A 12,534-nucleotide genomic window follows, 5' to 3' on the forward strand; every position below is an offset into this window, starting at 1 on the left:
CGGCGCCGGGACTGCTGCTGCTCCTGTGAGCTCCACGGCTGCTGGGGCCATGGCAGGGCTGTGCCAGTGCCACCAGGGCACTGCTGCCACTCCAGGGCCCTGGTGCTGCTCAGGTCTGCTGGATCCTGGCAGTGCCTCATTCCATCCTCCCCAGGCAGGTACACCTGACATGGTTATGCCGTGGCCTTCCTGCTGTTTGTGCTTGCCTTGTCTCCCTTATCCTCAGGCTTTGGGGCCCCACACCCGGTCCTGGCCTGCCCTGACACGTGGCACTGGACACAGCTGCCACAGGCACCAGCTGCTGGGGGTTGGGTACAGACGTGTCACATCCTGAGCAGAATCGTTGTGTTCTGGCTCGTGTTCCTCCTGCAGGTCCTGTCAGAGTGGAGCTGACACCAGCCCGAGATGGGAAGTGGGCAGGAGCGATGCCACTGGAGAGCCTGATGCCAGTCCAGGGTGGGTGACAGCCACCAAGGGTCCTTGGGAGCAGGGCCGATCCCATACATCACTGTGGATCTGCTCGTTCTTGCTCCCTCCGAACTGCTGACACAAATCAGCAGTTTGTGGGGTGTTCTTGTGTGTCTGCAGGAAGAATCCTGGCCCAAGGGGCTTCGAGTTAGGGGCTGACACAAATGTTTGTGACTTGACCTTTTATTGTGGCGCTTGTGAACAAATGATGTTTGCAGAAGGCAGATAAGGAGCTGTGAATAGCCGGAGTGAAGGGCTCAGATATATATCTTGGCTGGGGGGGTTCCCCCGTGTTGTTTGCCCCCAGCAGGCCGGCCCTGGGTGACGCTGCTCTGCTGTGCCCGTGGCTCAGCAGCACCTGAGCATCCAGGGATGGCACCACGGCTGGGTACACCTTGTGCCGGCAGAGGAGAGCGCCAGGAGCTGCCAGCCAGCTCGGGCACGACCCGAGTGACAATCTGAACCGTCCAGGGTTTGGGTTTCTAATGTCCTACATGTGCCTTTGACAGCCCAAACCCCCCTTCTCCCGCTCTGGCGTGCCGGTCACCCCTCGCCCCTTCCCACTGCCTGCGAATGGGAGCAGCTCGGGCGCGTTCCAGGCAGGAAGGAAAGCCTGGAGCTGTTTAAAACTCGCAATCTTCAGGGAATTTCAATCGCGTCCAAGCCCGTTCCCAACCAACTGAATAACGGTGCAGGGTTTGAATGCTGGCCCGCCTCCGCCGCCGGCCGCTCCTCCCTCCGCGCCGCCCGCACCGGGCTCCGCAGGCTCCGCCGCCGCCGCGCTGCCATGGGGGTGCCGCGGGGGGCTCTCCCCGCGCTCTAGGGGGGTCTGCCGGGCCCCCCGGCACATCATGCCATTGCTGGACTTCTTCTGGGCTTGCTTCAAAAGAGCCAAGGTAGGGGAGCGCTGTGTCCGTCGCTGACACGCTCCGCTTTGCGAAGCCTCGGCAAGGGGCGCTGGGGACGCGTCCCCGGCGGTGTCGGCGGCTGCTCCGGGGGTGTCGTGCATGTGAGAGGGTTTGATTTTGGCTGGGCCATGTGTAGGTGCGCTGGTCCCTGTGCCCTGAGCTCGCCCGCTGCCCTGTCCTGGGTCACCGTGCCCCGGCAGCCCTGGGTGGGCAGGGGGCTGTGTGTGTCTGTCTGTCTCTGTGCCTGTCTGTCTGTGTTTTTGTGTGTGTGTGCCCACCCTCAGCCTCCCAAGGTGGTCAGCCCGTGCCAGGAGCCTGCCTGTATGCCTGTATGGTGTGGGCAGGCTGGGACATCCTTCCCAGCCCAGAGGCTCAGGTCACCCGTGGCGTGGCTGTGGGACCGTGGCCAACGTGGAGGGTCAGGGCAACTCTGAGCAGGATGACAAAGGAGCAGCAAGGCCAAGGGCTCCCAGCTTTTCATTTCCTGCAGCAGCAGTTCTTATGGCGTGACATCTGAGGTTTTTCTTTAGGGTTTAATTCTTCATCTGTCACATTAATAACAAACAACTCTCCCTGCCTCCTCCTGATCACTGTTGGTTTATTGTGTCCCAGCCTACGCAGTGTGGTGGGAGGTGAGCTGGGGAGATTGTGGAGTTATAGTTAGCGTGAATTTTGGGAGTTTCATATGGGAAAAGTGTTAAAATCCCTTTTCAGACAGTGCTGTACACCGGGCTGTGCTGGGTGAGTGGATCTGCTGTGGTGAAATGGATGTGGAATGCACGCTGTCCCCCCGGGCTTTCAGTGTGCAATGCTTAAAATAGTTGAGTCTAAAAATGACATTTGTGAAATTCATTGGTAATATTAGTGGCTGTCTTGTCCCTGCTGTCTCGTCCCCGCTGTCTCTGGAGAGTTTAGCTGTCCTCATTAACCCTGTTTGTCCCTGTGTGCTGCCTGTTGGCATTGCCATCGTACTGGCGATGGCAGGGACAGTGACACTGGGTCCTGCATGGCCACTGGCACGGCTGCAGCTTGGGATGGCTCCAGCCTGGCCTGCACAGATTCTGGTACCCAGGGGTTTCAGCCTCCTTGGAAGCACCCAGCAGCCCCCTGCCTTCAGCCTGTGTCTTTGGCCCAACGTAGGGTCTGGTGGCCCAGCTGGCCAAGGCACCACCCTCCTTGCTGCTTTCAGTGGGCTCCTGTAGGGCTGAGCCTTCTGCCTCAGCCTGGACCCCTCTCCTCCCCATGCCAGCGCTGCTCAGCTGCTCACCACCAGCAGGCGAGGAATTCTCACCTTCCTTGCTGAGGAATTTCTTGAACAGGGAGAAACGTGCTGGGCTCTGTCTGTGGGATTAAAGCTTTCCAGGCTAAAAGAGGTGGATCTGTGGCTGCTGGAAGGTTTCATGGGAAAAGGAAGGTGTGGGAACAGATTGGGCAATGCCAAAGGATCCAGAGGAGCTGGGTGACCTCCCCTGTGGACAGGGGCACGCTGTAAGGTCCAGCCCCGGTGATGGCACCCCTTGGGGCAGGCAGGGCTGGGGAAGCACAGCAGCAGGGACATGGTTAAGCCTGGCTTCCCTGGGCCAGCTCAGCCCTGCTGCCCCGGCAGGAAGAGGGGTCCTGGGTCCGTGGGAAAGCCGGGCTCATCCCGCAGCGCATTCCTGCGGTGATCCCGCGGGGCAGCAGCACTGGAGGGGCTCAGTCTGCACCCAGACAGGGACAGGGGACCCTCCCAGGCTCTGGGTCACCTTGGGACCACGAATGGGGACCTTCTGTCACTCCTCCACCTCTGCAAAATGCTGCTGTGTCCCCAGTGCTGCCCTGCTGCTCTGAACCCATTTCTTGTGCTTCCCTCGGGAGCTGCGCTGGTGGGTGCCAGCTGGGCACAGCGTCTTTGCCCAGTGCTCAGGGCCTTGGGAGTGGCAGTGGTGTTTTACAACCAGTGGGGTGATGCCCTTGGGAGAAGCCTTTGTCAGGCCCCAAGCATCATTGCTTGTTCCAGCTCTGGGTCAGCACTGCTGGTCTCAGGTCACTTCTGGGCACAGGGGAGGCTGGAGCAGGGGCCAAGCCCAGATGTGAGGGGCAGCATTTCACAAATGTGAGAATTAAAATGATTTTTTAAAATTATTTTTGTTTGTTTTCTTTCTTTCTTTTCACAGAAATTCACCTTGTTAGAAGATAAAAAAGATGCAGGTAAGCTGCAGCAATAATCTTTGGGGCAGGAGTGCCCTTGCTGTTAAACAAGGGCAGGTGAGCAGGGATCATGGGAAGAGGAATGTCCCTTTTGTGCGTTCTTCTGCCAGCAGTGTGATTTTCCCCCCAAAATATTATTTTCAAGAGAATATATTTGCAAAGGAACCTTGGTTCCTTTTCAAGTCCTCTTGTCTTTGTGGTGAGCAGCTTTGTGCTCAGCAGATAATGCCATGGAGAGCTCCAGAGCCTTGGCACTGCAGTGCCATGGGCAGGAAGGGCACCCCTGGCTCGGAGACCCCAGCTTTGTGTGCCTGGGGTGTCTCAGCTATGACTGTGGGGCAGGAGGGACTGGCAGTGCAGCTCAGGCTGATCCTGGGGGTTGTGCACGGCTGCTGCTGCCCTGATCAGACCCCTGCCAAGGTGGGGGCATGGGCTGGGGATGGGGCTGCCCTGCCATGAGGGGTTTGTGGGGGCTGGGGAGGCTGGAGGGGGTCTCTGGGAGCAAGAGGAGGAGGAGGAGGGGGAGGAAGGTGTGTGTGCCAGCAGGACCAGGAAGCAGGGATGGGGATGGGGCTGTGGCAGGGGGGCAGAGGAGCCTTTCCTCATCCCACTGTTGGTGCCTTGGGGGTCTTTGTGCAGTGACACCCCCAGAGTCACAGCTGTCCCATCCTACACAGGGTGTCCCATGCCTCTGGTGGCCCTGGAAGTGGTGGCTCTGCTGCTTTGGGCGCAGGGCTCAGGACATGCCCTGCAGATGACAGCTCTGGTGTTGGAGGTGGGTGCAGTGGGGCTGCCCACACTGCTGGCTGGAGCCCTGGCACCATGGAGAGGGAACATCCCTTCTCCCATCCCATGCAGGGAGCCCATGGGATGTGCCTGGGGATCTCCAGGCAGTTCCCTGCCCAAAGGGTGGTGCACTGAGGGCCTCTTGTTTTCATGCACGTAAGGGTGAAGTGAGCTCTGAGCCTGGCTGGTGAGAGCCCAGAGCACAGGAGAGCTCTGGGTAACAAAAGGTGCTTTGTGAGAGAGCCCCAGAGGTATCTTGGGTGGTCTCTGGCCCTTGCACGGGAGAGATTAAGAGCATAAAAGTCAAGAGTTAAAGAGCCCTATGGAAGGGAAGGGGCAGGGAAGGCTCCTATGGATCACACTGTGACTGGGATTTTGGGGCAAAGAATGTTTTTAGGTTTTTTCCCCCTTGGTTAAAACTGCCTGTAGAATCCAGGTCTCTCCTGATGAAGGCTCAGTGGCACTCACATGACCCCTGCTGACACCTGCCTGTCACATGTCCCTGTCCCAGCTCTGGCTGCTGGAGGGATGGCTGGGTGGCCATGGGCTCTGGGGGCAGGAGGAGCAGGAGCCTCGTGTCCTAAGCAGCTGCAGAGTTTCTCACTGTGGGATTTGTCACGTGTGACTTGATGTGATGATGGAGCCATAGCAGCTCCTGGTGTCACTGTGACCTGCAGCAGCACGGTGCCTGGGGCAGGCTGGAGGTCTCCTTTTCCCATGAGCCAGCCTGCAGGGGGGTTGTGCCCTCCACTGGGAAGGGGCCAGGGCAGGTCCTGCTGTCCTCTTCACTCATTGTCCCCAGAAGATGCTCGGACAAAGGGAGCATTCAGGCCATGGGCTTGGGGACACCATTCCCTTCCCTTATGATGATTTTCAGTCACTTTGGATGGGTGGCACGAGGACTTCAGCTCCTGACACAGTGGCATGGGGCAGGGTGGAGATGGTTCTGCTTTATCCCAGCAGCTCTTGGTGAAGTGTCTTGTCCATCAATTCCCAGAGCTTGCCTCTGACTTTTCCCCTTCAGCACTGCTGCTTTCCCAACACACCTGGCAAACTCCCTGAGCTGCTTTCCAGGCATGGACAGACCCACTCCCTGCCCCCTGTTTGGAGCTGTGGTTGTGCTGCCACAGCCCCTTCCCTGACCACTGGGTGGATGAAGTCATTAAAACACCGGGGTATGCCATGGCAGCTCCTGCAGTGATGGTGGAAAACAGCTTGGATTTCATCTGCCTTCTTGGAGGTGATGTTCCAGCCATGGAGCACATGGGGACTTCTGTGTCCCTGCTCTCCCTCCTGCTGCCCTTCCCACATCAAAGCCCTCCCTGGCCCACCCTGCAGCCCCCTTGGCTGCATGGGACACAGAGCCCCTGCACAGCCCCAGACTGAACCACTGGAACAATCCCAGCTGGGTCAGGTTTCCATGGATTTCCTAACCCTCTGTTTCCTCTCCCCAGCATTCACTTCCCATGTATTGTTCTGGACTGAGCAGAAAGGAAAAGCTTGAAGAAAGGAAAGGCTCACAGCCTGGCCATGCACCTGAAAACTGCATCCTCAGACTAAATTCCTACCAACAGCAGCAGCAGGCCCCTCCAGAGGGGTTTGGGAGCTGCTCTGCCCATGTCATGGAGCAGTGGCTCCTCTTGCTGCTCAAGGACAGGGACAGGACTGACAGGACTCCTGCCAGCACAGCCAGACAGTGGTGTCACAGTGGTGACATTGCAGCATTTCAGGGTGGGCTCCTGTGGCTGGATGTGCTGAACTAACAGGGAAAAGCAGCACGAGGGACTTGGCTGAACTTTTGCCCCTGCATGAAATAATAAGGTTGTATTTACTCAGCATCTGGATCACCGAAAATAACCTGCTAAATTTAGCTGTTGTTGATGTGTTGTCACAGCTGAGCTGTTCTTCTCTCCTTACACAAAAATCTCCTGCCCTGGCTTGGTGGGTTTGTGGCCTGAGCACGAGGCCCCCGTTCCTCACCTGACCTGAGCCCATGACTGTGGTTCCCTTGGTTTGGGGGCAGAAGCAGAGACTGGGATCTGATTTTGTCAGTCTGAATGTGTTGGAAGGGAGAGGGGCTGGGGCTGGCAGGCCCTGGGGTCTGTGGTAGTGCAGGGGCTGCTGCTGTTGGCACTGGGGCCATGCTCTGGCTGTGGCATCAGAGGGGACACATGGAGTGAGTGGGATGCTGGATGTGGCAGCGGGGACCCATTCTGGAACTCCTTGAGAAACTGCTGCTCTTACATGGTGGAAAAGGCAGTCGTGGGGCTGGGCGTGGGTCAGAGCGCTGGGAAGTAGAAAAGCTGAACCGAATGTGATTATTTGTGGGTTTGGTGGGACATGTGATGAGGGGATTCTGTGCTGCTCCTTCCTCTTCCCTGCCCTCCTGGGTTCAGGCTTGACTGGTGAATCACCAGTTCTCATTCTTGTGTCCCTCTGCCTGTAAAATTGTGTAGCTCTGACCCCCTGATGACTGCTGCAGTGACAGAGACCCCTCCCCCAGCCCAGCTCCTTCCTTCTGGGCTTTAATTCCAGGGCTGGAAGTTTTCCCATTTCCTGTAGCTAACAAAATACAGATTCCCCCCTCTGGACAGCAGGATCCGCTCACAGGTTGGGGGATTTTCTTTGAAGGCCAGAAAGGAAGAGCCTGGGTCAGAGAGAAGGTTTTTCTGTGTTGGTGAGTTTCAGAGCACGTGGGAAGTGCAGGGAACGCGCTGGGAAGAGGCTCCTTTAGCCACCTCGTGCCCGGAGTGTCGCCAAATTTTTCCCATGGCAGCAAGGAGCGACTGAGACTGAACGGAAAGTAACTGCAGGCAGGAAAGTACATTTCTATCTGAATCCTCGGGTGGTTTGCATGAGACTGAAAGGAGCGAGAGGGAAGTTCCGAGTGCGGTCATTTCCCTGAAATTACCATGAGAAAATGCGCTGAAAACTGGCGGAAAGGTTTGGCTGGGCAGTGGTTTTTCTTTGGTCAGATCTTGGACATGCAAACTGCCTTAACATGCACAGGAAGGTAATCCTTGTGCCTGAAGCAGCCCCTCAGTCCTTCTGGGCAAAGCTGGTGCACAGGGAGCAGGCATGGGGCTGTGGGAGCCTCCTGGGGCTGTGTGATGCTCACGGGAGTTTGTTTTCAAAGCCCGAGAGGTCAGATGGGGAAAAAGCAGTGTGAGGTGTTGGCAGGCCAGTCTGATCACGTTAATTCCTTCACTTCTTAAGAAGAACCCCTGAGCCCTGCCCGGGAAACATCCGGAGCAGAGGCGGCAGCGGAGCGGGGGTGACTCAGTTTTGGGGGGTGCAGGTGGAACACGTGGCTCAGCATCACCTTCACCTCGGGCCCTGGTGATGCCCGAGCCTGGGGGACGGGGCTGAGCGGGATCCCAGGTCCCGGGGATGCTGCGGGACCCTCGGGGCGAGCGGTTTCCTCGGCCGGAGGCGCGGCCGGGGGGGCTCGGCCGGGGCTGCGGGGAACGGGCGGAAGGGGAGCGGGCGTTCCCCGGAGCGGCCCCGGTCCCGTGCCCGCATCCCTGTGGGGGAGGAGCTGCAGCTGGGTCGGAGAGCGATGGGTCACCGGGACGGGGCCGGGGTCGCAGCTCCGCGCCGGGGCTCCGGGCGCTCCCTGGGGCTGCGGCTCCGCCGCGCCGCGGCCGCGGCTCCGTGCGGGGGAAGGCGGCGCGGGCGGGCAGGTGAGTGCGGGGCCGGGGCTGCGGGGCCAGCCCGGTGCGGGAGCTGCGATCAGCCCGGTGCGGGGCCAGCCCTGTGCGGGGCTGCGATCAGCCCGGTGCGGGGGCTGCGATCAGCCCGGTGCGGGGGCTGCGATCAGCCCGGTGCGGGGCCAGCCCGGTGCGGGGCTGCGATCAGCCCGGTGCGGGAGCTGCGATCAGCCCGGTGCGGGGCCAGCCCGGTGCGGGGCCAGCCCGGTGCGGGGGCTGCGATCAGCCCGGTGCGGGCAGCGCTGGCAGCGGGGCCGGCGCGTTCGGTGCGCGGCGGGCGAGGGGCGCGGCTGGCGCAGGGTGAGCTCCGTGCGGGTCAGTGCGGTGGATGCAGAGGGCAGAGCACAGACAGGGGATGCGGCTGACTGAGGAGCGCGGGCTCTGCTTTCCGTCCAAACCCGATTTTGGTGGTGTTCTGGGCCGTGCCCGGCTGTCTGTCGTGTCTGTGTGATGCCGGTCACAAAGCCGAGGCGGGGACTGTTCTGAGCCGACTGGTAAAGCAAATGATCCGCGCAAGAGTCGGTCAGGTGACAAGGACTTCCACTTTTCATCAAAGAAAAAGCATTATTTTGTATTTGATAACGTTTTAATGATGCTTGTATCAGTCATCTTGTCCAGGCTGTGAAAATGCTTAAGGAGTTTTTGTTCATTTGGAACTCGGGTGCTAAAACTGGTTTGATGTGGCTTGTAAAGATGCCTGTGATAACAGGGTGTGGGTAATGATCTTGAAAGCCATTTATTTTGGGATCTATGAAGGAGGAACTGCTGCTGCCTGGTTTCTCCATCGGCTGTGATGCTTAGTGAACAATTCCACCTCACACCTGGAGACTCATTCTTTCTGCTGATAAATGATCTCTTCAGGAATGGCCCAAATCACGCTGGGTGGACGGGGGCAATTCCTCAGGGGTGAGAAGATAAGCTTAATTTATTGTAGGCAAGGGGGAAGTCGAGTTTTCTAAAGATCTCCCACTGCCAGACCCCGTGCCAGTGACACTGCCTGTCTCAGAGCTGGCACATGTGGCAAGTTGCAGCCAGGGGCTGTTTGCCCCATGGGTCAGGGGGGACAGGATCTCTTGTAGGAGACAGGAGATTGTTCTGAGATCATCCATATGAGAGCAGGGAGCACAGATCCTCTCTGGCATCTCCTGGAGGGTCTGTGCTTGCTCCCAGGAGCCAGCCCTGCCAGGAAGATTTTCACAGGATTGCTCAGCATCGTCTCCCTTTTCACACGTGCTGGTAACCCTGTGCATGCTTCCAAGGATGGACCAGAATGGAAAACCACATTCTTAGGCTTGCAAAGCACTGCCTTTATCTTTGGGAGCACAGCACGCTTGCCTTGCCATGTGTCCCCCAAGCAGCCCTGCAGCCCCCTGTGCCCCTTGGTGGGCCTGTCTGGAGGCAGCAGCAGCAGCAGCAGCAATCCCCCCACTCCTGATGTTAGCAGAGGAAGCTCTGACTCAGGTGGGTGAGGCAGGAACAGTTGGATAATGGAGCTGGTTGCTCATTACTTGCCAGGGTTTTGCCTTCCAGGAGCTGGGGGCTTTCTGCTCTGTTCCAGCAGTGGCCACATAATCCGGATTCCTGGGATAAATTCCTGCTGTTTCTCCCAGATCTGTGGCTGCTGTTTTAATTGCCCGGAGCTCCAAGGCAGACACAGGAGCCTTGTTGCACAAACCCAGCTCCATGAATGATGCTGTTGTGTGTGTCTCTGAGCTTCTCTTTTCCTCCCTCTCGCCCTCCTCCTTTGGAAGCTGGGGAATTCGGCACTGCTGAGCTCCTGCCTGCTGTGTTCATGCAGCTGGCAGCACAGCTCCAGCTGCCATTTCGGGTGTGCCAGGCGACCTCTCTCCCCTCATTTCCCTCTCGTGAAGGACATTGAAGCCATCCTCCTCCTCTTGGCTGGTTTGCTCCCTTCCTGCTGGTGTGAGGCCAGTGCTGGAACATCCCTGTGGTCCTGGAAGCTCCAGGTGGATGGGCAAAGGTGGTTTATGGCCTCTCTGTGCTGCAGATTCACTGTTTTCAGTGGTGTTAGGGATGCCCTGTGAGCCTGGGGATCCTTGTGGCATTTTCTGGGTACCCTGTGGTTGGAAAGGCTGCAGTGGCAGTGCCTGGGTGATGCTTTTAGGGCTGGGGATTGGGAAAAGCCAACAGGTGTTCTGCACTAGGGCAGCTGGACAGAGAAAAAAGGGGCCTCCAAAGGTGGGCAAGGGTGCCAGTACAGGCTGGGCCAGCTCTGCCAGGGGATGGCAGCCTTCATGAGAAAATAACACGAGTTTCTCCATTCTCCATCTACAGCAGTGGAAAAACAGAGCCATGGATAATGCATTAGCAGAGCAGGAGTCCCCAGGCAGCTGGGTGTTACACACATGCCCCATCACTATGGGGCTCTGTTTGTATTTATATGCCTGAAAGAAAACTGTAAGCTTTTTCCCCCCATTTATTCGCGTTGTTGGAAAAAGCAGCAGAGAAAAGGCTGTGATGTGCTGGAGCAGGCTGTGTGCGGGGGCGCCTGGGTTCCCCTTCTGCTGGGGGTTCCCGGCTGGAGCAAATGTGTTTTTCCCGTGGATTAGGAGCCGTATTTTGTTCCTTTCCGCCGTTTCCTCGCTGTGACCCTTCCGGGGGTTTCACGATCCGGGGGCAGCAGAGGGATCCGTGTCCCTCAGGGTGTGGGGGGGTCGCGCTTTGGGGACCCCCGAGCCCCGCCTGGGAGCGGCCGCCCCGCTCTGCCCCCTCCGCCGCTTTCCAGCTCAGCGTCTCCGCGAGATTTCCTGCTCTTGCCTCCACACCCTCCCTTGTTCCTGCTTCACGCAAGGAACCAGCGGAAAAATGCCCGAAACCTCCGAGCCCGGCGCTTTTCCAGTGGCCGTCAGCGTGATGGGACCACCGGGGTGAAAAAACCATCCCTGTCCCGGGGTGCTGGCTTTGGGGGTCAGCCAGCACCCGAAGTGTTTCCAGAGCCTCTGCTCACCCTCTGTCCCTTTTTGTCCCCTCCCCATGAGCCGGGGAGCCTGACTGTGGTTGTGACTTGTGGGGGTCAAGGCTCGGCTGGGTCCTGACACCCGCATCCCCCTGCCCCCTCCTCTGCCCGCGGGTGCTCACAGCCTAAATGACCTCCCAGTGATCTCCCCCGAGCAGCAAGCTTGTCCCTGCGCTGGAGCTGACCCCGGGGGGCACCGGCTGCCTGCTGTCACCCCCTGCCACCCCCTGGCCGCCCCTCGGGTCCAGCTGTCAGGGGCTCTCACGCACAAAGCTGCGGGAGGGGTTTGCAGCCAACAAGAGGCGCATTGAGCAGCCTGTGCTGGGTCCCTTCCCTCCGCGGGGACAGCCAGGGCAGGGGGGGCAGAGGTTGGTGGGAGGAGAGTCAGGAGCTCGGGAAGGAAGGAAGGAGATGTGCCTCTCAGACTATGAAAACAATGGGGGAAAAATCCTGTTTTTTAACTTGATTCTCCCGTGTTTGGAGCTTGGGCATCTCTCCAAGCAGTGATTTCCAGAGGAAAGGTGGTTTCTGGCATCTCTGCAATGTACCTGGTCTCTCTCCTGTTTTTCTGGTCATCCCACCCCAGATCACTGCCTGCCTCCATCTCACCCTCTGCCCCCTCTGCCTCTCCCTCCATGCTCAGGCTGGTGCCTCCTGGCCTCCAGCCCTTTCACCTCTCATTACTCACAAAAATTTCATCCTTCAAGTCCATTGTAAGCACTGTTTTTCCCTCTTTCAAATCACCTTTGGCTGTGCCCCTCTGGTGTGACAGAAGTGTATGGTCCAGAGCCAGGTTGTGAGGTGTGTGTGCCATGAAGAAGGTCCTCCTCACTCTGTGCTGTTGGAATGGCAACTGCAGAGCAGTGCTAGGGGATTTTGGGGGACAGTAATAACTGCAGAGCAGTGCTAGGGGATTTTGGGGGACAGTAGTAACTACAGAGCAGTGCTAGGGTATTTTGGGGGACAGTAATAACTACAGAGCAGTGCTAGGGGATTTTGGGGGACAGTAGTAACTACAGAACAGCCCCCCTGCTCCTCTCAATGCCTCGTGGTGGCTTGCACCCCAACTGTTCCATTTGCTGGGTCTGACCACAGGGAGAGCTGGGGACAGCCAGGTGTGTCCAGAAATTGTCCTGGGGCTCCTGTTTGTGGGGGGAACAGCCTGAGGGATCCCTGTGTGTGCTGAGTCCTGCAGGGAGGTGGCAGCTGTTGGTGTCCCCATCCTGCAGCCCCACGGGCCAGGCCAGGCCCTGCAGTTGCTGCTGCCAGTCTGGGAGTGGAGGGACAGGGATGGATGAGCTGGGGGGGCACGGGGGCCTGGGGCACTGTGGGACATGCACGGGGCTTGGGGTTCCAGTGGGGTCCACGTGTGGCACAGAATCACAGAATGGTTTGGGTAGGAAGGGACCTTAAAGTTCATTTAATTCCCTCCTCCACCATGGAGGGACACTTTCCACTATCCCATTGCTCCAAGCCCTGTCCAGCCTGGCCTTGG

General features: G+C 58.5%; 1 protein-coding gene across 1 annotated transcript in view; it reads left to right on the forward strand.

The window, feature by feature from the left end:
- Positions 1-1,242: 1,242 nt before the first annotated feature.
- Positions 1,243-12,534, forward strand: part of STARD8 (StAR related lipid transfer domain containing 8) — a 41,847-nt gene continuing 30,555 nt past the window's right edge. Inside the window, exons 1-2 of the mRNA XM_063170758.1 lie at positions 1,243-1,364; positions 3,533-3,566. Of these exons, the coding sequence (XP_063026828.1) occupies positions 1,320-1,364; positions 3,533-3,566 (79 nt within the window). The 5' untranslated portion in view covers positions 1,243-1,319. The remainder of the gene's footprint in view (positions 1,365-3,532; positions 3,567-12,534) is intronic.

Source organism: Melospiza melodia, chromosome 16 (genome assembly GCF_035770615.1).
Source record: "Melospiza melodia melodia isolate bMelMel2 chromosome 16, bMelMel2.pri, whole genome shotgun sequence".
Classification (NCBI taxonomy): domain Eukaryota; kingdom Metazoa; phylum Chordata; class Aves; order Passeriformes; family Passerellidae; genus Melospiza; species Melospiza melodia.